This window comes from Microcebus murinus, chromosome X, assembly GCF_040939455.1.
Source record: "Microcebus murinus isolate Inina chromosome X, M.murinus_Inina_mat1.0, whole genome shotgun sequence".
NCBI lineage: Eukaryota > Metazoa > Chordata > Mammalia > Primates > Cheirogaleidae > Microcebus > Microcebus murinus.
The window spans coordinates 107,621,013-107,646,495 of record NC_134136.1 but is presented as its reverse complement, the minus strand read 5'-3'; the positions used below and the strand labels follow the sequence as shown (position 1 = coordinate 107,646,495).

The 25,483-nt window shown below is 34.0% G+C and overlaps 1 protein-coding gene and 1 pseudogene across 9 annotated transcripts in view; both read left to right on the top strand.

Annotated features, from left to right (window-relative positions):
- DMD (dystrophin) overlaps positions 1 to 25,483 on the top strand; it is a 2,109,452-nt gene that overhangs the window by 93,479 nt on the left and 1,990,490 nt on the right. For 5 of the 9 annotated variants that reach the window (XM_012756895.3, XM_075999225.1, XM_012756896.2 and 2 more), the window contains exon 1: positions 19,585 to 20,033. The exons of 2 other annotated variants lie outside the window; for them this stretch is intronic. In XM_012756895.3, the coding sequence (XP_012612349.1) occupies positions 20,003 to 20,033 (31 nt within the window). In that variant the 5' untranslated portion in view covers positions 19,585 to 20,002. Of the gene's footprint in view, positions 1 to 19,584; positions 20,034 to 25,483 lie in introns of those variants that run through there. 2 more of the 9 variants (XM_012756890.3, XM_012756893.3) reach the window with 1 other exon arrangement.
- On the top strand, positions 12,685 to 14,937 carry LOC105867129 (serine/threonine-protein phosphatase 2A 55 kDa regulatory subunit B delta isoform pseudogene; annotated as a pseudogene).

Here is a 25,483-nt window from a genome sequence, read left to right as displayed (position 1 = left end):
TGCCTCTAGGCAACCCTCCCCCTGCAACCCACACCCAGGGAAGAGTCTGCAGGAGGAAAAAGAAACATGCTGGCATTTGCTTTGCTTAATGACGTAAATTGGCCAGATGGGTAGGATTAGCAAACTTTGGAAAATGTTTCTCTTCTTCATTATGAATTAGAGTAGGCTATCCTTAATAATTAATGGGAACCCACGGCAGATGTGCCAATCCAGGAGGAGCAGATTATATGCTAAGGGTACAGGCTCTTGGGTCAGGCTGCCTAAATTTAAATCTGCCATCGACTAGTTGTGTGACCTTAAGCAACCCTGAGTTGTAACATCTCTGAGACTCAATTATGTCATCTATAAAATGTTGGTACCTAATGATGAGGTTGTCATGAGTATTAAATTGCTGTATCTCATTACATGTAAGAAGCCATCAATTATGGAATAGGCCATTGTTTTGTGTAGCACTAAAATAGAAACAGAAACCAGTTATCCCCTAAACCCTATACACCAATGGTTTTAAGACACAACTTGATCTGAGAAATGTTAAAATGGGAAATATGCCATCTCACAATTGATTATATACAGTAGTTAATACTAATTAGATTCTTAGATCAATGCTTGGCATATGGTAAATGTGCAATGTTTCCTATTATGGGCTAGAATTTCCCTAAAAGAAGGTAGTAATTTCTACTTTGAAAATAGAGCCCTTTAAGAAGGGAAGACCATAGGCTTCAATAGGAAAGAGCAAGGCTTGGAGCTGGGGCATGCCCCCAAAACACCTTAGGGTAGAGATCAATTCTTTTCTGCATTTCTATTTCACAATAGAAAAACCCATTTAGTGTAGAGTTTTGCATTCCTCCATCCCTCAATGTAATTCTCTTATTTAGTTCCAATCTTAATCCTCCAGTAAAGGCCAATATTCCTACAGAACTCTGTGATAAAGTGTTGGGGAGTACAAGGGTGAGTAGTAAGGAGAGGAAGGCCTGCTCCATGTTCAGTGTAGTACTGAAGCCCAAGCAGAGGAGCAGCACCACACCAGAAAAGACCATTGCCCTTTAGCCCCATGTGGTAAGCAAGCTCAGTGAGCAATGGCCTGGGTGGGAGAATTGCTGAGAGTGGCCAGGCAGAAACTAAATTTAGAGAAATGACTACTCAGTAGATTTCTGACTTGGGAATAAATGTGAGAGACAAAACCTTTTTTGCAAGAGTTTTAGAAAAAGGTGACTCTTGAGATGGCAGAGGTGGCTAATACTTAGGTCACAAAGATAATAAAATTATAAGACAACGTATACAATCTAGACTGATGTTTATTAAATCATGTCAGTGCCTTTACCATATTTCCTCACTTCTAAAAAGTCCACATTTTTCATGTTTTATAATTACTTTTTTCTTTCAAAATATTATGGGGGTACAAATGTTGAGGTTAGATATATTGCCTTTGCACCATTTGAGTCACAGCTACAAGTATGCCCATGCCCAGACAGTGAGTAGCACACCCATTAGGTATGAATATTCCCACCCCCTTCTCCCTGCTCACTCCCGCCTGACACCCAATGAATTCTGCTTACATATGTGCACTTAAGTGTTGATCAATTAGTAACAATTTGATAGTGAGTACATGCGGAGCTTCTTTTTCCATTCTTGAGATACTTCACTTAGTAGAATGGGCTCCAGCTCTATCCATGATAATACAAGAGGTGCTAGATCACCATTGGTTTTTTGTGGCTGAGTCGTACTCCATGGTATACATATACCACATTTTATTGATCCACTCATATATGGATGGGCACTTGGGTTTTTTCCGCATCTTTGCAATTGTGAATTGTGCTGCTATAAATATTTGAGTGCAGATGTCTTTATTACACAATGTCTTCTTTTCCCTTTGGATAGATACCTAGTAGTGGGATTGCTGGATCAAATGGTAGTTCTACTTTTAGCTCTTTGAGTTATCTCCACATTGCAGTCCCACTGGCAGTATATGAGTATTCCTATTTCTCCACTTCCATGCGAACATTTGTTGATTGGGGACTTTTTTTCTTTTTCTTTAATTTCAGAATATTACGGGGATACAAATATTTAGGTTACATATATTGCCTATTCCTCACCTGAGTCAGAGCTTCAAGTGTGTCCATACCCCAGATCAGGGGTCCTCAAACTTTTTAAACAGGGGGCCAGTTCACTGTCCCTCAGACCATTGGAGGGCCAGACTATAGTTTAAAAAAAAACAAAAAAACTATGAACAAATTCCTATGCACACTGCACATATCTTATTTTGAAGTAAAACAAAACAAATGGGCAAAAACACCCACATGTGGCCCTCGGGCTGTAGTTTGAGGACGCCTGCCCCAGATGGTGTGCACCGCACTCATTAGGTGTGCATATATCCATCCCCTGTTACCCCCTTCCATCTGCCCAACACCCAATGAGTGTTATTACTATATGTGTACTTAAACGTTAATCAGTTAATACCATTTGATGGTGATTACATGTAGTACTTTTTTTTTTTCCATTCTTGGGATACTTCACTTAATAGAATTGGTTCCAGCTCTATCCAGGGTAATACAAGAGGTGTTAAATCACCATTGTTTTTCTGTGGCTGAAAAGAACTCCATGGTATACATATATCACACTTTATTAATCCACTCATGGATTGATGGGCACTTGGGTTGTTTCCACAGCTTTACAATTGTGAATTGTGCTGCTATAAACATTCTAGTGCAGATGTCTTTTTTATAGAATGTCTTTTGTTCTTTGGGTAGATGTCCAGTAATGGGATTGCTGGATCAAATGGTAGTTCTACTTTTAGCTCTTTGAGGTATCTCCACATTGCTTTCCACAGAGGTTGTACTGGTTTGCAATCCCATGCTTTGGGACTTTTTGATGTAAGTCATTCTTACTGGAGCTGAATAATATTTCATTGTGTTTTTGATTTGCATTTCCCTGATGATTAGAGATGTTGAGCATTTTTTCATATGTTTCTTGACCATTAGTCTATCTTCTTTTTTTTGAAATTATAATATACAATAATAGTAATGATAATAATGATGATGATAATAGCTAACACATATAACTTGCTATGTTCCAGTTGCTATTTTATGTGCATTACTAGTATTAACTCATTTGTAACTCAGTAAGTTAGGTCCAATATTATCCCGCATTTAACAGTTGAAGTGAAGCATGGAAAGATTGCTTTTGCAAGGTGTCATGCTTTCATAGACACAGACACATGGACACACACACACACACACACACACACATACACACACCCCTACCTATTATGTTACAGAGGTGAGCAGCATTATCCTAATTATTACATTCTCATACTATTTGACAAGACCATAGTATCTGTGTTCCTTCCCAAAAGCTGATTCTAAACCAATGGTGGTTTAAATGTACATTTAGTCCAATTCTAGTCTACTTTCCTGCATCCAGGGGCTTCTGTTGCCACTATAGAGCAATGACAAGAAGCAAGGGCAGTGGCCTTGTACCTCCATTTGAGTCTGAGCTATGGTATAAGCTGAGTGAGCTTAAACAATTTTTTTAATTGAACATCTTATTTTCAAATAATTGTATAATTTTGTGTAGTTATAAAAATAATGTCTAACTTTTACCCAGTTATTTCCAGTGGTAACATCTTGCAAATTATATTACAACATCATAATGAGGATATTGATACAATCAATCCCTCTAATTCAGATTTCCCAAGATTTACTTGTACTTGTATGTATGTGTGTGTGTGTGTGTGTTTATTTCACTGTAATTTTAACACATGGATTAGTGTTATCTACCATGATAGCCAAAATATAGACCAGTTTCATGACCATAGGGATCCCTCTTGTTGGTCTTTTAGAACAACATCCAACTCTGTCTTATCAATCTATCCCATCTCTAACCTGTGGTAATCATTAATCTATTCTACATGTCTATAATTTTGTCATTGTGAGAATATTATACAAATGGAGTTATACAGTATTTAATCCTTTAGAATTGACTTTTTTGCTTGGCATAATTCTCTTAAGATCCATTTAAATTATTGAAATGGCTATACTTTGCTACATTTTATTGCTAATATAATGTTGCTGATTCATTTATTGTTATGGCAATCGTGTAGGTTGTTTAACTATTCCATGATTGAGATGCATTGTTGTTATTTACAGTTTGGGGGTGTTACCAGTAAAACTCCTGTGAACACTGTGTACGGGTTTTGGTGTAGACTTATGTTTTTATTTCTCTGGAATAAATTCCCAGAAGTGCAATTTTTGGACTGTGCAATAATTGCATATTTCATTTTGTTGTTTGTTCATTTTTCAAATATGCTGAAGTATAATAAATGAAAAAATTATTTTTAATTGACAAATAATAACTGTATATTTATGGGGTGCAGTGTGATACTTTGATGTATGTTTACAATGTGTAAGGATTAAATTAGGCTAATTAACAAATCCATCACCTCACATACTTATTTCTGTGTGGTGAAAACATTTAAAATCTAATCGGTAAGCAATATTGAAATATATGATGCATTATATATTATAGTAATCAGTATATGTAATAGATCACTAAAGCTTATTCCTCCTATCTAACTGAAACTTCGTACTTTTTGGTTAGCATCTTCCTTTTTTCCATCCACCCCCTCACCTAGCCTCTGGTCACAGTCATTCTACTCTCTACTTCTATGAGTTCAAATTTTTAGACTCTGTCCATCATCAGATGAATAGATAATAAAAATGTGGCATATAGACACAATGGTTGTTTAAGAAATTGACAAACTATTTTCCAGGATGACTATAGCATTTTACATTTTTCCAGCAATGTATGAGTGATCCAGTTTCTCCCTATCCTTGCCAACATTTGGTGCTGTCCGTATTTTTTTCTTTTAACCATACTGCTAGATGTGTAGTTTTTCTCTCCCTGTGTTTCTAATTTGCATTTCCCTAATGGCTAGTGACATTGAATATTTTTTTCATGTGTTTGACATCTGTTTTTACTCTTCAGTAAAATGTCTTTTTATGTTTTTTGTCCATTCTGTAATTGAATTATTTGATTTTTTACTTTTGAGTTTTACAGATTCTTTACATGTTCTAGATACTGGTCCTTTTACATACAGTTGATACATAAATATTTTCTCCCAGTCTGTGCTTTGTATTTCATCTTTTTAACAGAGTCCTTTGCACAACAAAGTTTTAATTTTGATGAAGTCCAATTTATCAGTTTTTATTTTTATGGATTGTGCTTTTTGTGTCAAGCATAAAAATTCTTTCCCTAGGTAACAAAATTTTCTGTATATGTTTTCCTAAAAGGTTATAGTTTTATGTTTTACATTAAACATTTGAGGTAATTTTGCATAAGGTGTGAAACTTAAGTTCAGCCTTTTTACTTATTTATTTATTTATTTTTCTGTGGATGTTCACTTGCTCAAATACCAATTTGTTAAAAAAGGCTATGGAAATTGAAAGGCTGTTAAAATTTCTCCTTGGGATTTATTTTACTTTTTCAAAAATCAGTTGGCCATATTTGTACGGATTTATTTATAGGTTCTGTGTTCTATAGCATCTCTCCCTCCACCAATTCCATACCATCTTGATTACCATAGCTATAGAGTAAGCTTTAATATTGAGTGGAGTGATCCCACCCACTTTATTCTTCCTTGTCGAGATTTCTTTAGCTATTATAGGACTTGTGTTTTTCTATACAAATCTTAGAATAAGCTTATCTAAGTCCACAGAAAAAGACCCTGTTGGTATTTTAGCAGAAATTGCATTAAACCTATAGATCAAGTTGGAAAGAATTGACATCATTGCCATGTTGAGTGTCCCAATCCATTAGCACAAGATTATCTCTCCACTTACAAGGTCTTGTTTGATTTTTTTCTTCACGCTGTTTTACAACAGTGCTTTGCATTGAGATTAGATTGTGTTTTCATACTTCTAATACACCTATAATGGTGTTTTTGTCTAGTATGCATCTGACTACACAAAGAGAGCATAACAAAAGGTCTAAGATTACATTTTTGAAAGGGAAGCCCATTTAAAAAAATTAAATGACTATAGCTAAATATACACCATATGTGTATGATGTTGAAATAATTTTAAATGATAGGTTATAATTGTTTACAGAGGATTGATAGAGACCTACAATTTTTCATGAATGCAAAACGTATTTTAATTACATTAAAGTCATGCATCAGTGTGTTTTTTAATTGCTTTTCTTTAGCCTACAGTTTTATGATACATGTTGTAAAATGAAGACTGGTCTTTGCTTATATTCCAATATTAGCCAATAATCCTTGTATCATAAACCACATGACAAATTCTTAGGAAGAACCAGTGTGCTAAATTTAGAAGTGAACAAGGAATGAATTCTTAAGTAATTGAAAACCCTAAAGGAATGATTTTACATAAATTTGGAAGTGCTGAGTTATTTTCCCCACTTATTCAATTATTTAATATAATTTCAAATATTCAAATAATACAGCTTCATAGGTAATAAGATGTCAATAAACAGGCTTGATAGCTAACATATTTATATAAAGTTCTCAACTTTATTGATGAGAAAAAATGGTTTTAGCCATTTGTCCCTCCCCTTCCCACAGTGATCCATATTTATTGAAGTATTATAACCTCTATAAAGTCATGACTTTATTCATAATTTCTTAATATTTTTAAAGTATCTCTTTAGTTAAGTATTGTGGGAAATAAGCTAGTTTACCAGCTATTTCAGGGGCATAGTAGCCAGGAAAAAATAAGATAAATGGACCTCATTTAAAGTCAAATAAAAGATTTTCTCTGGTTTCCATCAACAGGCTCCCACATTCAGGCTTCAGTGAGTAAGTATATAGCTTATGGGGCTCAGGGAAATTTTTGAACCAAATTATAAATGGTCTTTATTTGTGCATTTTTTCATTTCTTTTATAAGTGTTCTATAGTAAGATATTAAAAATAGTATGCCACTCAATCATAGACTCTATTTCTCTCTCTTTCTCTTTCTAACATATATAAATATATACAATAGCATGTGCAGCTTCATCTGATACACAAATCCTCTCAAACCTTCTTTCCTTTCCAAATGATTAGTCAGGAAGTGAATGAAGCTTCTTAGGGCCCCTCCATTTCATAAAACTCTTTAAAATACTTGTGGCACTTTCATATAATCGTGTGCTAAAAATATGTAGAACTAAGAAGGTCCTTAAATGTTAGGCGCTGAAATTGCTGGGTGTTCTGTTCTCATCACTTGTTTCTTAGGATGACACACTCAACATTCACAAAAACTTTATCAGGATGAAAACTTAGCCTTGCTATTGACAAAAATTGTTGGTATTAAGAGCAAATTATTCTAACAGGTAGGGGACTGTTTTTTTCACATTTTTAAAGAAAGAAGTTAGGAAAGGATTTTAATTTGAGCCTATAAATTTGCTGAAGTTACAATGTAAATGTCATTCACACACATTTGTATCATTTCTGTTATTCTTTCTTACACAGTAATAACTTGGTCCAGGCTTTCAATCAATGAACTTGTGAAATAACAATAAAGTGGCATATAGAGTCTGTTTTTCTGACATTCTAAATATTTTGTTTAAAAAATATCCAGAATTCTAATTTGGAGGTTTAGAATCTTCCTGAATTAGAGAAAAATTGTAACTTTTAACTGTGCTATAGTATATAACCTAGTCACGGTAGCCTTTTAACAAAAAGTAACAGTGCAACTATTGTAAATATGGCATTAATGCTATGTAATCTCATTTAGGCATTACAGTGTTCTTTTACCTTATATTTCTTTGTATGTATATATGTCAATATCCTTTATGAGGTGTCTGCGAACTTTGGCACATAGGCTAAACATTCTCTTCCATCATTTTTAAAATAAGCTTTTATTTTCACTTTTACACAACTATAAATTCATATGTAGCTATAAGAAATAATGCAGAAAGATCCCATGTACCATTTCATACAGTTTCTCCCAATGGCAAAATATCACAAAACTACATAATACTATATCACAATAAGGATATTAATATTAGTACAGTCAAATACAGAATATTTTTATCACCACAAGGATCCTTCATATTTCCCTTTTATGGTCAGATCCACTTTCTTCCTGAAAATCCATCTCATTAGCAGCAAGGTTTGACGTTACTATTCCAGCAGTATTGGACCATTTGAAACAAATCAGCAAGGTAAAGAAACTGGATAGATGAGTATTGCATGAATTAAACAAGTGTCAAAGGAGAAATCACCTTAAAGCTTGTCTTTCTTTGCTGTCATGAAATAAAGGTGAACCATTTCTACACCATATTGTTACATGTAATGAAAAAATGGATTCTTTTTGACATTCACAACCATTTTCTGCACAATGTTTAGACAAAGATGAAGTGCCAAAACAGAGTCCAAAACCAAATATTCATCCAAAATTTCTAATGGTGTCTGTCTGGTGGTCCAGCACCAGTATTATCCACTACAGCTTCATGAAACCTGGTCAATCGATTACAGCAGATGTCTACTGTAACCAATTGGATGAAATAATGAGGAGGCTTGTAATTAAGCAGCTGAAAAGTGAGGGGCAAGATGGAGCACAGAAACACCTCCAGCCAGCATGTCTCTGCAAGAAGAAAAGATTTTAGTTGAAAATAAAAAAAAAAAAGGGAATACAAACACAGATCGAATGAGGGTCAGAAGGAAGGGTGCCTGAACCTACAGGAGACTCCATGGAATGAGGTTGCAGAGCATAACTGAAAGGAGAAAGGCATTGGCAGGGTCTAAACCTGGAGAGGCTTGGAGACCAGTGACAAGGGTAAGTGGAATGGTTAAATTTTCCCTCCCTTGCATCTCAGACTGCTAGTGGGCTCCCCAGCAGCTGGAGAGACCTGCTGACACCAGCCCAGAGACAGCTACTGCCATATTGTTTCTTTCTCCTCTTCCCCTCCCCTACCTGTGGCTGCTGAGAGAGACAATTTATCCACCACCTGAAGGCATCCACAGGGAACAGGACCTTTCCTTCTGGGGCCCTGCAAGGGGCTGAGGGGTACATGGACTATGAGCTCCCTACCTACCAGCCGTCCCTGGTGACTGATGACTCCAGCAGAGCAGGATAAACCTCAAGACAGAGAGACATTGATCCAGGTACAAGAAGCTCAATTTAAAAAGCTTCTGCACAGCCAAGGAAACTATCATGAGAGCAGACAGACAACCTACAGAATGGGAAAAAATATTTACATGTTACACATCTGATAAAGGACCAATTACTGAAATCTATACAGAACTCAGGAAAAATCAACAAGAAAAAATTGGACAACCCCATTAAAAAGTGGGAAAAGGACATGAACAAAAAGTTTTCAAAAGAAGACAGACTAAAGGCCAACAAACATATGAAAAAATGCTCAACATCTCTAATCATCAGGGAAATGCAAATCCAAACCACAATGAGTTATCACTTAACTAAAGGGAGAATGACTTTTATCAAAAAGTCCCAAAATAATAAATGTCAGCGAGGATGTGGAGAGATAGGAACACTCATACACTGTGGGTGGAACTGCAAATTAGTGCAACCTCTGTGGAAAGCAATGTGGAGATACCTCAAAGAGCTAAAAGTAGAACCACTATTTGATCCAGCAATCCAATTATTGGATATCTACCCAAAGGAAAAAAAGACATTCTATATAAAAGACATCTGCACTAGAATATTTATAGCAGCACGATTCATAATTGCAAAGATGTGGAAACAATGCAAGTGCCCATCAATACATGAGTAGATTAATAAAATGTGGTATATGTATACATGGAGTGCTACTCAGTCACAAAAAACAAAGGTGAACTACCATCTCTTGCATTATCCTGTATAGAGCCAGAGCCCATTCTACTACACAAGAATGGAAAAACAAGCACCACATGTACTCAACATTAAATTGGTACTTATTCATGAACACTTATGTGCACATAGAGTAGTAACATTCATCAGGTGTCAGGCAGATGGGAAGGAGGAGGAGGGGATGGGTATATACACACCTAATGGGTGTGGTGTGCACCATCTAGGGGATGGACACACTTGAAGCTCTGACTCAGGTGGGACAAAGGCAATAGATGTAACGTAAACATTTGTACCCCCGTAATATGCTGAAATATAAAAAAAAAGATTAAACAGCTGAGGTTGGTCAACAGAGACAGACCAATCCTCTTGCATGACAACACTCAAGCATATATCACACAAACAACGTTTCTCAAACTACAGTGTCTGGACTTAGAAACTCTTCGTCTTCCACCATATTCACCAGACTTTGTACCAACTGACAACCACTTCTTGCAAGTAAAAATATTCAATTGTCAATAAAGTGTGGAAACTGCCTTTCACAATTTCATAACCACTTGCTAGAAAGCAAGCTTCTTCACTAATAGAATAAACAACCTACTCTTAAGATGGCAAAACTATGTTGATAGTTTAGTTGCTTACCTTGATTAATTGTACTGCCTCTTATTTGAGATATAATACAATATACTTTTGATTCAAAATCAGACATTTCATATTTAATGACTTAATATTTCTTCCTACAGGCCTCACTAAAGTTCTTGTAGTGACTATGCTTTTCTGTTGCTATCCAACTACATACAGTATCCCTTCACCTTGACATTTCAGGCCTGGAGCTGGAAACAAATTCCCTTTTGCTATTTCCTGGGTGACTCACCATCCCTTATTTGTTCTCATCAACCTGCCTATCCATTTGTCCATAGTTCTTTCATCAAATTATTTTGTTAAATGCTTTTTAATCTGCTACTTATTTTCTACCAGGATCTTCACTAATACATAATAAAAAATATAACTATTAAATAATGTTACCGATTGTCAGCTGACTGACATCACTGACATCAATACATTTAATTTTTTGTACTCATAATACATTTGTTTCATTCAGAGATCTTTAAAAAACTTCAATTAATTCCTAAACATTTATCTCAGTAAATGGTAGGGAATCAATATGCAAATTAGGTAGCTGTTATTTTCATATTGTAGGTAAATTAAATTGAGTTTACTTAATTTAATTATACACATAGAAAAAATAATCTCAGCTATCAACGTATCAACATAGGTTGAATGGGAAACCTGGACTTCTACACACACCTGGAAATAATAAGGTAGCAGCCTACTACGTCTATCTTCGACCAGAGAAGTCAGAGCGGGTCATCTAAAAGAGACTTAAATAGATCCAGAGCCTGATAACAAAATATCCCAAATACCATAAAGGAAAATCTTAACTGGAAGGAAAAAAACAAATCAGTACTCACCTATTCCGATGTGACACAGATGGAATTATTTGGCAAGGATATTAAAGTAACCATTATAGAAATTATTCAACAAACATTTACAAACTTCCCTGTAACAAATAAAAAATAGAAAATATCAGAAAGAAATAGAATACATATAGAACAACAAGAAATTTTAGAAATTAAAATATAGTAATCAACATAAAATTCAATATATGATCTCAACAAAATGGGGTGGGGGGATGAACTCGAGGGGACAATCTATGCACAGGAAGATAGGACAATAGAAATTACACAGTATCAATAAGAAAGAAAATAAAATGATAAAAAAATAAATAGACCCTCTGTGATCTGTTTATAATAAAAGATCTATTATTCATGTCATCAGAGTCCTAAAAAGAGAGAAAAACAAGGGGTGTTTCTGAACAAGTACTCAAAGAAATTATGAATAAACAATACCAAATTTGATAAAAGACAAAACCCTACAGATCAAAGAGCTGAGTGAACAAATAGAATAAATGCAAAGAACCCCATTCTTAGAACCATCATAATCAAACATCTGAAAACTAGTGATAAAAATAAATAAATCTTGAAAGCAGCGAAAGAGAAAGGGTATTTTTTTGTATAAGCAAAAGAAGTTCAAATGACAGAGGATTTCTGATGTGAAACCATGGAAGCCAGAAGGAAGTGGCATGATATTTTTCTTGTGGTGAAAGAAAAGAACTGTTATCTTCCAGAAAACAGAAGAGGAGGCAACACTTCCAAATATATTTTATGAGACAAAAAGTATTCTGATATCAAAAGCAGACAAGCACAGTCCAAAGTTAACAAACTTCAGACCACTATCGCTCATGGATATAGAGACAAATAAAACACCTTAACAAAATTTGACACATCATGATAAGAGGCTAAAGAATAATCACTTTATCATATCAATTGATGCAGGGAGAAAAGGTTTGGCAAAATTTGATACTCATGATAAAATTCAGAAAACTAGGAATCGAGGAAGACTTCCTCAACTTGATAAAGAACATCTAAAAAATCCTATAGCATCATAATAATGGTGAAAGATTTTAAAGCTTTCTTCCTAATATTAGGATCAAGGCAAAGATATCTGTTTTTAGGCCCACTATTCATAGTACTGGAAGTTCTAGCCAGTAAAAAATGCAAGAAAAAATTCCATATATTCTACAAATTACTGTTGGAAATAATGAGTTTAACAAGGTCTCAGATAAAAGATCAACATATAAAATCAATTGCTAAAAAATGGAAGTGAAGTTTCATTTATGCATGATGACTAAGTTCTAGAGATCTGTACAACATTGTGTCTATAGATAATAATAGTGCATTATGCACTTAAAAATCTATTAAGTGAATAGATCTCATTTAAGTATTCTTACCACAATGAAATTTCTTAAAAATTGATTGTATTTTTGTATACAAGCAATGAACTGTAAGCTAAAATTTTTAATGTAATATCTTATAGTTACTCAAAAAAGTAAAACATTTATGATTCTAATAAAATATGTATAGAATTCATATGCTACTACCTAAAAAACTGATGAAATAAATTAAATACCTAAATAAATGGAGATAAACACTGTGTTCATAGAATTGGAGGATGTGGTAAATATGTCAATTCATCCCAAATTAATCTATAGTTTTAATGCAGTTCCTATCAAAACATTGGTAAAATTATTTGTTTTGGGGGCAATCACCAAATTGCATGAATCCTATTGATCTTATTTTTTCTGGCCCAGTGCTGATAAACTAGCCCATAAACTAGCATATTTTACCATTAGACTTACCTAAAGTGAGATTTAAAAAACAAAAAACACCTAAGAAATGTGTGCCTTTATAGTATATGTAACATTTCAACTATAGAGACTGCTGTAAAGAAAGGAAGCAGAAATAGCACAGAATATTTTTTTCTAAATCAATAAATTTATGAACTTTATATAAATATTTTACCTATCAAGTCTGTTTCTTTCCAGCTTATTGTGTGAAGCTGTATTAATCATAATGCTTGAAACTGTGTTAAATAATTGAATAAGTTGGGAATATCACCTGGCCCTTCCAAATTAATATAAAATAATGTCTTTAGAGTTTTCAATTAGTTAGAATTCACTCCTTTTTTACTTTTCAGTTTATCATACTCAGTTCTTTCTAATGAATATGCCATCCATTTTATGATACAATTCTTAATGGTTAACATTGAATTATAAGCAAGGACCAGTCTTCATTTTAAAATATATATCATGGAAGGGAAAAAAATCCCTCCCCAGCGGCGGTGGCAGCCAGGGCAGAGCGCTGGGTGGCTGCGGTGCGGGGCCGCCTCCCTGGTCAGCCCTGGTTGGCGTGCCAGTCCCGTGTGTCCCGCCGCCAGCTGCCATGGCAGGAGCCGGAGGCGGTGGCTGCCCTGTGGGCGGCAACGACTTCCAGCGGTGCTTCTCGCAGGTCAAGGGGGCCATCGAGGAGGACGTGGCCAAAGAATAAAAGCCGCCCTCCTCTACAGCAGCAACAAAGGCACCGTCCGCCTGTGCGACATGCGCTCCTCGGCGCTGTGCGACAGACACTCCAAGTTTTTTGAAGAACCTGAAGATCCCAGCAGTAGGTCCTTCTTCTCAGAAATCATCTCGTCCATATCCGACATGAAGTTCAGTCACAGTGGCAGGTACATGATGACCAGGGACTACCTGTCGGTGAAGGTGTGGGACCTCAATATGGAGAGCAGGCCGGTCGAGACTCACCAGGTCCACGAGTACCTGCGCAGCAAGCTCTGTTCTCTGCAGGAAAACGTCTGCATCTTCGACAAATTTGAGTGCCGCTGGAACGGTTCAGATAGTGTTATTTATCAAGACTGGGTCCTACAACAACTTCTTCAGAATGCTCGATAGAAACGCGCGGAGAGACGTGACGCTGGAAGCGTCGAGAGAGAACAGCAAGCCCCGTGCCAGCCTGCAGCCCCGGTAAGTGTGCACAGGGGGTAAGAGGAAGAAAGACGAGATCAGTGTGGACAGTCTGAACTTCAACAAGAAGATCCATCACACAGCCTGGCACCCCCTGGAGAACATTACTGCCGTAGCCGCTACCAATAACTTGTATATATTCCAGGACAAAATCAACTAGAGCGCTAACGCGAGGACCAACTCTCACCTTGCATAGTCAAGCCGGTCGTTTTTCTGTCAGAGATCAGGCATCATTGCCTGCTCCATTAAGAACAGTGACGCTCTTGCTCCTTCCCTTCACGGATGCCAGAGAGGAGCGGCTGTGCCCCAGCGCGGCGGGGTGGGCGCCGCTGCTCCGGCGGGAGCCCGCTAGAAGCAGTGTTGAGGGCCGCTGCTCCATAAAGGCCGTTACTCAAGATAAATGTATTTATTTAAGTCTGAGCCTTCTTTTCAGTTTATAGACCAAAAGGTTAACATCCGTGAGAAAAGTTATGTCAAATCTCTCCTCCAACCCCACTCCCTCTCCCTCTGCCATCGCACTTGGGCCTTGGCGCGTGCGGCGGCTTGGCGCTGTCCACCGGGCTCACCTTGCCCTGGCTTGGAGGCGCTACGCGCCCACTCTGTCTGCAATCACACCTCTGGTGTAACTACGTAATAAAAACAACACACTATAAAAAAATAAAATAAAATATGTATCATATAACAGTAGGCAAAAAAAGTAATTAAAATGCTTATGTATGACTTCAATGTAATAAAAGAGTGCTTTACATTCTTGAGAAAGTATAGGTCTTATTAATTCATGTGTAAACAATTATAATCTTATTTAAAATTATTTTAATAGCATGCACATATGGTACATATTTAGTTATTGACATTTCTAAAAGTACTTTTTATTCAAAACTGGTTTGGGAACCTCTGCTATTTTTCTTTGTACAATCTCATGCACAAGAGACAGTAATGCCATTATAGGTATATTTTAAATATGAAAATCCAATGTATTCATGATACAAAGCGCTAGTAAAAACCACAGCATGAGGAAATAAAGATGCCCTAAATATTAGAAACATGTACTATATTAATGAATGAGATAACTCAATGTGGTAAAAATGTCAATGTTCCCAAAATTGATCCATAAGTTTAATACAATTCCTATAAAAACACTACTGGAAAGATATTTTGTGGGCAGATCTGAAGGCTTATTTGTAAATAAACATATTCTAAAATTTATATGGTACACGACACAGGACCTAGAATCTCTAAAATAAGTTTGAAAAAGAATAATAAACTAATGCAACCTCTGTGGAAAGCAATATGGAGATACCTTAAAGCAATACTAGTGGATCTACCATTTGGTCCAGCAATCCCATTACTGGGCATCTACCCATAAGACCAAAAGACACTCTATAAAAAAGACATCTGCACTCGAATGTTTATAGCAGCACAATTCACAATTGCAAAGATGTGGAAACAACCCAATGCCCATCCATACATGAGTGGATCAATAAAATGTGGTATATGTATACCATGGAGTACTATTCAGCTATAAGAAACAATAGTGATATAACACCTCTTGTATTTTCCTGGATAGAGCTGTAAACCATACTACGAAGTGAAGTATCCCAGGAATGGAAAAACAAGTACCACATGTACTCACCAGTAAATTGGTATTAACTTATCAGCACCTAAGTGGACATATAGGAATAACATTTATCGGGCATCGAGCAGATGGGAGGAGGGAGGAGGGGATGGGTATATACATACATTATGAGATTTGCCCAACTGATTTTTGACAAAGGTTCAAAGATAATTCAATGGAGGAAAGATAGTCTTTAACAAATGGTGTTAGAGCAATTGGACATCTATAAGAAGAAAAACATCCTCAGCCTAAACCCTGCACCTTATACAAAACTTAAAACAAATCATAGATTTAAATGTAAATAGAAAATAATAAATGTATTAGAAGAAAAAAATGCAGAAAATCTTTATGGCTTAAGGTTTGGTGAAGAGTTCTTAGAACTGACACCAAAAGCACCATCCATAAAAGAAAAAATAATTGAGTAGACTTTATCAAAATTAAATCTTTTGCTTTGCCAATACCCTGTTAAGAGGAAATATTTGTAAACTACATATCTAACAAAGTACTCATACCAAGAATATATAAAGAACTCTTAAAAATCAGCTGTAAAATAAGTAAAACTGTCCAATTAGAAAATGAGCAACAGATATGAACAGAAATTTCACTGAAGAGTATTTAGGATGAAGAGGGAAATGGGGAATTACTAATTAAGGGGAATAAAGTTTCACTTAAGCAAAATGAATAAATTCTATAGGTATTCTGTATAATATTTGTATTGTACACTTAAAATTGTTAAAAGGGTAGATTTCTTGTTAAGTATTCATACCACAATAAAGTACAATTTTGAAAAGCATATTCAGATTGCAACTAAGCCCACAGGAAGATATTCAATGTCATTTAAACATTAGAGAAATTTAAATTAAGACCACTGTGATATATCTCTGCATGCTTAAGACTAAAAAAAGAAAATATAAAATTGAGAACACCAAATGCTTGTGAGGATTTGGAGAAACTGGATCACCCATATATTCTTGGTGGATATTGAAAATAGTATAGGCTCTTTGCAAAATATTTTGTAAGTTTCTCAAAAAAAAAAAAAAACTTACACTTGCCAAAATTCCCAGTAATTACACTCTTCGGCATTAATGCCAAATAGTTAATAAGTAAATATAATAAAGATATTTGTTAAAAACTATGTTATTGTTTTGCAGTTTCATTTGTAGTGGCCAATACCTAGAAACAACTAAAATGTCCTATAGTAGATAAAGAGTTAAACTAACTATAGAACATCTCTATCATGTAATACTACTCAACAATAAAAGGAAACAAATTAATGATAAGGACATGAATGGATTTCAAGGACATAATGCCGAGTGAAAAGAATAAAAGCCAATCTCAAGAGTTCACATATGGGATGATGCCATTTATCTAACATTTTTGAAATGACAAAATTACAGCAATGAAGAACATATCAGTGGGTGCTAGTCTTTAGGGATGATTGGGAAGAGTGGTTATTGTGACTATAAAGGGGTAGCATGAGAAAAATCTCGGTGGTGTTGGAACAGTTCTTTATCTTCATTGAGGTTGTGGTTACACAAATCTACACTTGTGATAAATGACAAGTTGTTATTTTGTATATATAGACACATATTATATCAATGTCAGTTTCTTGGTTTTAATATTAAATTATAGTTAATGTAAGTTATAAACTTTGGGAAAAATTGGATGAAGTGTACATGGAATTTCTCTGTACTACCTTTGTATCTTCCTACGAATATATAATTATTTCAAAATGAAAAGTTAAAATTTAAAAAATTATCTGCCAATTATTAACACTAGAAACTTGAGCAAGTTCCTTGACCAGTCACCTTTAGAATGGGGCTAGTAAGACCTACCCGATGCAGTTATTCTGAGAACTAAATGAGAGAGGTGACTAAAGGCCATAGGAAAATACTATAGTGTTAAAGTCTGAACTGGAATTTATTGTGCTGGGTTAAATTTTATTTTATGTGCTTTCCACTTTTTCCAGTTATCTAAAGCATATCTTTTCACCTGGATTATACATGCTTAAGGGATGTGACAGAATTCCACACAATGTAGAATTTATTATAAATGATAAATAAATTCTGATTATTGACTAAGGCTGAATGACAATTAAAATGTGCCTGAGGGTGTTCTGGTCTAACAGTGTTTGGTGCTTTGGATATTACCCAGGACATGTTTTAGATACATTTGGAAGTACAGCTGTTTTTAGAAACATATACTTTAGGATTTCTAAATGTTGACCATTGGTTAAAATCATCTGTAAAACACAGAGTGCTGGGTCCTATCCCCAGAATTTCTGATTTTCTATGACTCTTGTGTACTTGCATTTCTCAGAAGTTCCCTTGTGATATCGACGCTGCTTGTTAGTGGACTGATAAACTGTATATATTCCTTGGCTGAAACATGGGTTTATGTCTTTAGAAAATTCAAAGTACAAAATGTAAAAGAACATATACTCTGGGAAATAGTTTACCTCACAGCCTGGGGGATGTTGATGTTAACATGCAGGGTTAGAGCCAAGTCAATCCCAAAAACACTTTTTTTCATTTTATTTTGCCTATATACTTATTTAGACAACCACACAAAGGAGAGGGAAGGAGGTAGCCTATGGAAAAGAACATTTTAAATCTATTTTGGATTATAGTAATTTAAATATAATTAAATATAATTTTGCTTATATGCCTATTTAGACAACCACACGAAAGAGAGGGAAGGAGGTAGCCCATGAAAAAGAACATTTTAAATCTATTTTGGATGATAATAACTTAAATATAACTACCTAAAATTAAAATTAGACTTTATGTTTATTTCATGTAGCTTTTTGTTGCAAAAATAGTAATATTACAGTGATATCCTAAAATATAAAATATATAATTAACTATTAAGGTAAACATTATAGTCTGGCTCAATGTCATTTTTTTCTATTTTTATCTGTTATTGATTTATTTGCCACACAGTTGTGTGTTTGACATAGAAAAATGAATCTGTCACTTTAACAAATGGTACTATTAAAATGCTCAATTTTAGTAGTGATTGTTATAATTGCGAAAGGAATATCTTTCTAGAAAGTGTTACCAATGTTTCCTATCGATATTTGCTCACCTGTTGCATAGTAAATAGGAAGAAGATGAATAAGCCTTCTATTAGCAAATAATGATTTACAAATATGCTGAATGAAATAATACAACTGTATTCATTTAATACAGAAAAAAAGCCTCCATTGAGAATCAAATGATCATTAATCCAATGCTAAGAGAATAGTGTTTTAATAACTGGCACCAAAGAAGTTGAAGAAAAACTAATTTTTTAGTAAAGAAGTCTTATTATAACTCACAACTGAAACTGATAGGAGGATTTGTTTCATCATAAGAGTGTTCTTTATTTTAGCAAAGAAACTTGTCCCATGAGACCTACACACATTCTGCCTTCAAAACTCAGCTGCTACATTCTGCTCTTGCTTCTCTTACTCAGACTGTTGGCATCATCAATACATGACTTTTGACTGAATCCCAAGGGTAAAAAAAATAGCTTTGGTAGACAGTGGATACATAACAAATGCATAGATTATTCTGGGCATTTCTTTTTGTTCAGTAGAGTGGTTTTGTTGAGAGGGGGGAAAAAGGCATTTAAAGGTCAATTTTAGATCAGGATTTTCTGCTCTATTTTAGAAATTTACATTAAGGTTACAGAAAATATTGTTATAGTTTTGTCCTGAAGAGTTTTTACGTTTAGAAGTCTTTGAGAGCAAGTTCTCTGTCCACTGTGCTATTCTTGTTTGGATATTAATCAGAACACAGTTGAGCATTATTTGAATTCACAGGGCTTGCCATGCTGGAAGCACAACCTTATATGTAGTGTCCATGGGCAGTCCTATTATGGGAAACCAACTTGAGAGAAAAGGCGGGTCACTTGCTTGTGCGCAGGTCCTGGAATTTGAAATATCCAGGGGCCTCTACAGAATCCTGGCATCAGTTACTATGTTGACTCACTCAGTGTTGGGATCACTCACTTTTCCCCTACAAGACTCAAATCTTAGAGGCAATTACCTTCAGAGAAAAACTGAAGTGTTATTTTTTTAAGGCTGCTGAAGTTTATGGGTTTATCATCATTTTTAAGCCTACTGGAGCAATAAAGTTAGAAGAAATTTTTACCAAGATTTTTATCACTGCCTTGATATACTCTTTTTTTTTTCCCAAATGCTTTGGTGGGAAGAAGCAGAGGACTGTTGTAAGTACAAAGTAACTAAAAATATATTTTACCATGGCATGATATTTAGTTTGTAACGAGCTCACTGATTAGGCAGATTGATTTTAAATTATTATAGTAGTTTGTGAATAAACATAAATGTTATATATACTGCATATATATGTATGTATGCCAGTGTATATGTTTCTTATTGGGAAAATTTTTCAATAGAAACAAGGTAGAATTTAAAATTTTTTCTTTGTAATAATATCAAATACATTCTTTCATGTTTAAGAAACCACTGAAGTAATAGACTATGCATAATTGTCTTCAAATATTTGTAACAGGCCATTTTGACTGCTGTGAAATAGTTTGTATATCTGAGTTATTATTTTGATTATTTGATACCTCTTTATTTAATAATAGTTATATGTAGGGTAGTGACCTGACATATAATCTCAGTTGAACTAAATGCTGTATGGGAATGACATGGAGGCCTAAAGTTTAGAAGAATTTTTATCTGGCATATCATGAGGAAAATAAAGATTAAAAGTTGAGATGGATAAATGGTGAGTGTGAAAAGTATTGATAAATACTTAATTTCAATCTTTCTTTCTCATATTATATTTACTATTTTGAATGCTTTCTTCTTTAGCATATCATGAGATTTCTTTCAAATAATGATGTGATCTGTGCTGGCAAGTGACCAAGAGAGTCTCTTCTTTAAAAAAACAACATAAAAACCTGAGGAACTTCCAATCATATTTCACAATAAAGTCACCATGATGTTTCATGTCTATGATGACCTAGCTTTTCAATAAAGCTTTTTATTTGGCTTTTATATAAAAATGCAACTATTTCTTTTCTTCTTAAGGAAGTTGTAATGACTAGAGAAGAATTTAAAAATTGTGGCAAAACTATAAGATAATATATGATGAGGACTGTGTATCCCAAAGAGATGGATGAAGATTATTTTTCTCCGTCTTTGACTTGTGGATTATAGTCATTCCAAAATAGATATGAGGGTAATACCTATAAATAAGAATGAAAAAATAAATCTCTCCAAATAAGTAATGCTTTACAACTTCTCCAAAAGAGTCAGAGGTTTTTACCTCTTACAAAAATTTGTGGAAATAATTTAGCATTGTCAACTTATTCACATTAGATGCTATCTGATTTCATATTATAACATTTATGTTATTTCTTTCTTATATAACTTACATCATAACTTTGTTTGGTAAACATGAGTATTGCTTTCTGACTGGAAAACATTTACTACTATTACAAAATATATATAATATATATGTTTGTAATGCACACACATTTTTCATTTACTATTTCTATTTCTTTGATATAATTAACTTATAAATACTATCAAAATATTGACTAGTGATTTTATATATGTATATACTCCATAAAATTAAAATCATACACCAGTGTATAGAGCAATTTTGAAAGAATAGCAAAGGTGTAATTCTGGAATGAAGGAAAGCAAATCTATATGCTTATTCGTCATAGATATTCAAATAACTTTTTAACTTCTTAGAATTTGAAGAATGCTAACCTTTCTGGGACATGCCCTGTAGGACTTTATTATACTGCATTTTAAAACCATCAAGTAATGCTTATGCCACATTAAAATAAGCTTGTTAAGAGAAGATAGAAATATCCTAAGGGTTATATTATACATTACATTTTCACTGTTTGACAATATACTACTATTTGGATGTTTGATATTTGAATCTAGTTTTAAAATTTGCCTTAGTTTGGAAATCTTAAAAGAGTGCATTTTGTTGTTTCTTAACCAAAAATGTTACCCTTTAAAAGAGATCACTGTATTAACAGATAATATTGTATTGTTAGAAAAATAATTCCTCAAATGATGCATTGTAAAGAATTATTCAAATAATTCATTGCAAATAGACATTTCATTTGAATATTTTAAGTGATGCAAATCATTTTGACGTCTAATAAAATCATCTTGCAGAATTTCATTTGCAGAATCTTTGAAGGTCATCTTAACTATGAAAAAGAGTTTGCTGATCTAAATTGATGATATACTTTTTAATTTAATAAGAAGCTTTTGGTGTCTCTTACATGGCATAACATTATAAAAAATACAATAGAGTATGTCATGTAGATGTTCCTCTAACCTTTAAGAGAAGACTGCAAAGTGTTTTATGCACATTTACATTATTTAAGCAGAAAAAAATGGTGTTGGTTAACACTATTCCAGCTAGACAGTACTGAAATGCAAGTTCATAATTTGGGCAGGGATATTAATCCAGCTTCCTCTTTAGTTCTGTAGTATTCCTTTGAAATCCTTGTAGTTCAAGTCATTTGCTACATGTGAAACAAATCGTCAGGTTTTTAACCACTTGTGTGGTTTAATAAAAGAGATTAAAATCATTACCCTGGAAACATCAGGTGTTTTTTTAAAATTCTACTTTATCTTTCATCATGGCTTTATCTCAAGAGTAAACAAAGTGATTTCCCAAACTTTCTTTGCCCTTCCACCTCTACTGTAATAATGTTCTAACTTATTAAGAATGATTTATCATGTTTTTCATTGAACAATTCTTTATTTCATTGCAAATACAAGCAACAGCATTTGGTTTGAATATATATCTTTTTATATACACATATACATTTAAATCACAGGATACTAAGTCTCCTAAAAGAGTCTAATTGAAAATTAATTGGAAATTAATCTTTCTTTAGAGATTTCTTTAAAGATTATCTTTTGTTTATGTTTTTATATTTTCTATTTTAAAAACACATTTATTTAAGGAATTGACAAGTAAGACTAAAAATATATGTCCTCTGTCCAATAAAACATAACAAACCATGAAGGAAGTAGCAAGCCCAGGATTTATGGAGAATGAGGTTAACAATTAGGGGGAACTTTTAAGACAAATAATGCAAAATTATGAATACAGAATGAGATAGGGCCTTTGGAAGGGCTCATGTACATGAGGCTTTAATAGTTGTATGGGAAATCACTTCTTTATGAAAAGATTCGTTGAGGTGGAATCTTTTCCCAGTTAGATTTTAAAATAAAATTGATGCTAGCTATATTTCTTTAAAGCATATATTATTTCTCAAAGACAGCCTTTTATTTAATGCAGATTAGAGAGTTAAAAGAATTTATAATGGTAGGAATTTGACATTTCTGCCTTTCATTCTGAAAAGATACATTGATTAAAGTGATGTCAAACTCAGTTAATGGAGGCGGTGCAGTTATTTCAGATATACAGGGTATGCAATTTGAAGACAAGCCAAATCACAATGACAAGGAATAATGATGACCTTGATTTATTTTTATACAGTACATTCAGGTTTTGATTAGATTCAGACAGAGGCAATGGTTTTCTTTCTCAAAAAGTCCTGCTGTAGTCCTAAGAGGTTTGTGTTCTGTTACCAAGGTAGTTAGCTCATATTGAAATATTTTGGGGGGAAGGTCATGGGTTGCAATATGTGAAATAAGACTTTTTTTTATTAAATGCAACCAGGTTCCATAGCAGAATTTCATGAAAATAATTCTCTTTGGAGAGTATAATCCTTGCAATGTACTGATCTTCAACAAACAAGCAAATAAGCGCTTTGTAGTCTTTACCTTTTCCCCACTTAAAACATCTATTAAACTTCCTTGATATTCCACACAGTAAAATATTGACACATGTTTGCATTTCCAAAGTTTCATTTTAATATAAATATGAAAGTTAAAATGGCAGTGCCATAGTGTAATTTATTATTTTACCAGTTTTGGAATGTTTTTTTCTATTTATGACATACATAGAATTGCCCCTAAAAATCTTTGTAAAATTTCCAACTCCCTCTACTTGATATAAGTGAATGTGTCTTCCAGAGATCCTAATAATGCCTTAGAATAGAAGTAATTCTATTACTTGTGAATCATTCATATGCAAAATATAGTTCCAAGATTAACAGGTTTACTTTTTCCTGAAATTTATACTATGAAAAGTTTATTTTCCCCATATATTACAGAATATAAATCAGATGGCTCCTTCAGAGATTCAGAAACACTTTTAACACCCAGGATATAGCCTTTCTCTTTCTCCATTCAAGATAACTGCCTGAATGTGCACTCCCCCCCCCCAAAAAAAAAGACAATAAAACAAACAAAAAAAGGAAAAAAAAAACAACAGAAAAACCTTGGGAGGTGAACAGGTGGAAGGGGGGAGAAGGGGAAGGGTAAAAAAAAAATAAATCCTTGGCCTCCAGTGTTTTAAGAGTATCTGAAATTTCTCAACCATCTTTCTGATAGGCAGCAATCAGACGAGGATGAGGAAAGAAAATGGCTCACTTAAGAGTCCTCATCTCATGACCACACAACCTGCACCTCATGACCATTAAAAACCCATAGGGCAGTATTCCCTCTCCCATAGCTCACATCTTCCACTTAGGCTGCCATTTTAAGAGATAATTTACATTCAACTCTGAGCTCAATCTTTATTTTAATGTGATATCACTCATTCAAAAAACATAGGGACTTCAGTAGGTGAAGGAACACACAGAGCAATTTTCTGGAATCCTACAATCTCTAAAGGTGACTTTGCAGAGTATATGTAATGATATTAAAGCCCTGGGAAAATAAGTGTTCCTAGAAACCTGGATTCAGTTTCAAAAACAATTTCTTTCTGGTTTCCTTTATTATCTTTTGCCTTCTGCCGCAATGGCTCACTTTTACTCTATCATTAGACACCCTATTCTTCAGTAATAAAAAGAAGGGGAGAATCGACAATTATCCTTTAGCTGGAATGGAACTGTCACCTCTTTGCTGATAAAATGTTGTTGCTGTTGTTGTTGCTGTTGTTCTTAAACGACTCTTCCGCAATGGTTAATTTAGCATATTAATTCCATAGAATTTTAATGAAATAATTTTTCATAAATTTAAAATTTTGAAAAATAAATTATGTCAATTCTGAAAACTAGAATATATTGAGGGCTAGTTAAAATATTTAGTCTCATTATGTTATTGTTCAAGTAAAAGAATCTCTGGGATAACTTTGCCTTTATTTTTGCCTTTATTCATTAAGTTTAGTTTATTATTTTATTTATTTATTTTAGCAGAAAAATGTAATTTTAATGAATAAAAGGGATTCTAAAATGTATTGTTAAAGCCAGTGCTTATCCGGGTAATAAAGTGAGAATGTAGATAGGTGCTAAATGGGTTGTGAAGAGAGTTAACATAATTTTAAAGAAACTTTTAAAAATTAGATATTAGAATTGCCATGCTTTCAGTTTATATTTAATAAATACTAAAACCATAAATGGGCATAATAGTAGTGAGGAATTCACATATGCCAAAATAATATGAAGTCTTTGCCAATTTATCTTCAACTTTTAGATGTTTATTCCTTCACCCTCATGAAAAAAAATTGTTTTTAAAAAAGGTCAGTATTGAGCACAATTAGCATTGTAGTGTACCATATTATTCCCAATTATGGACAAATAAAGGGGTTACACAT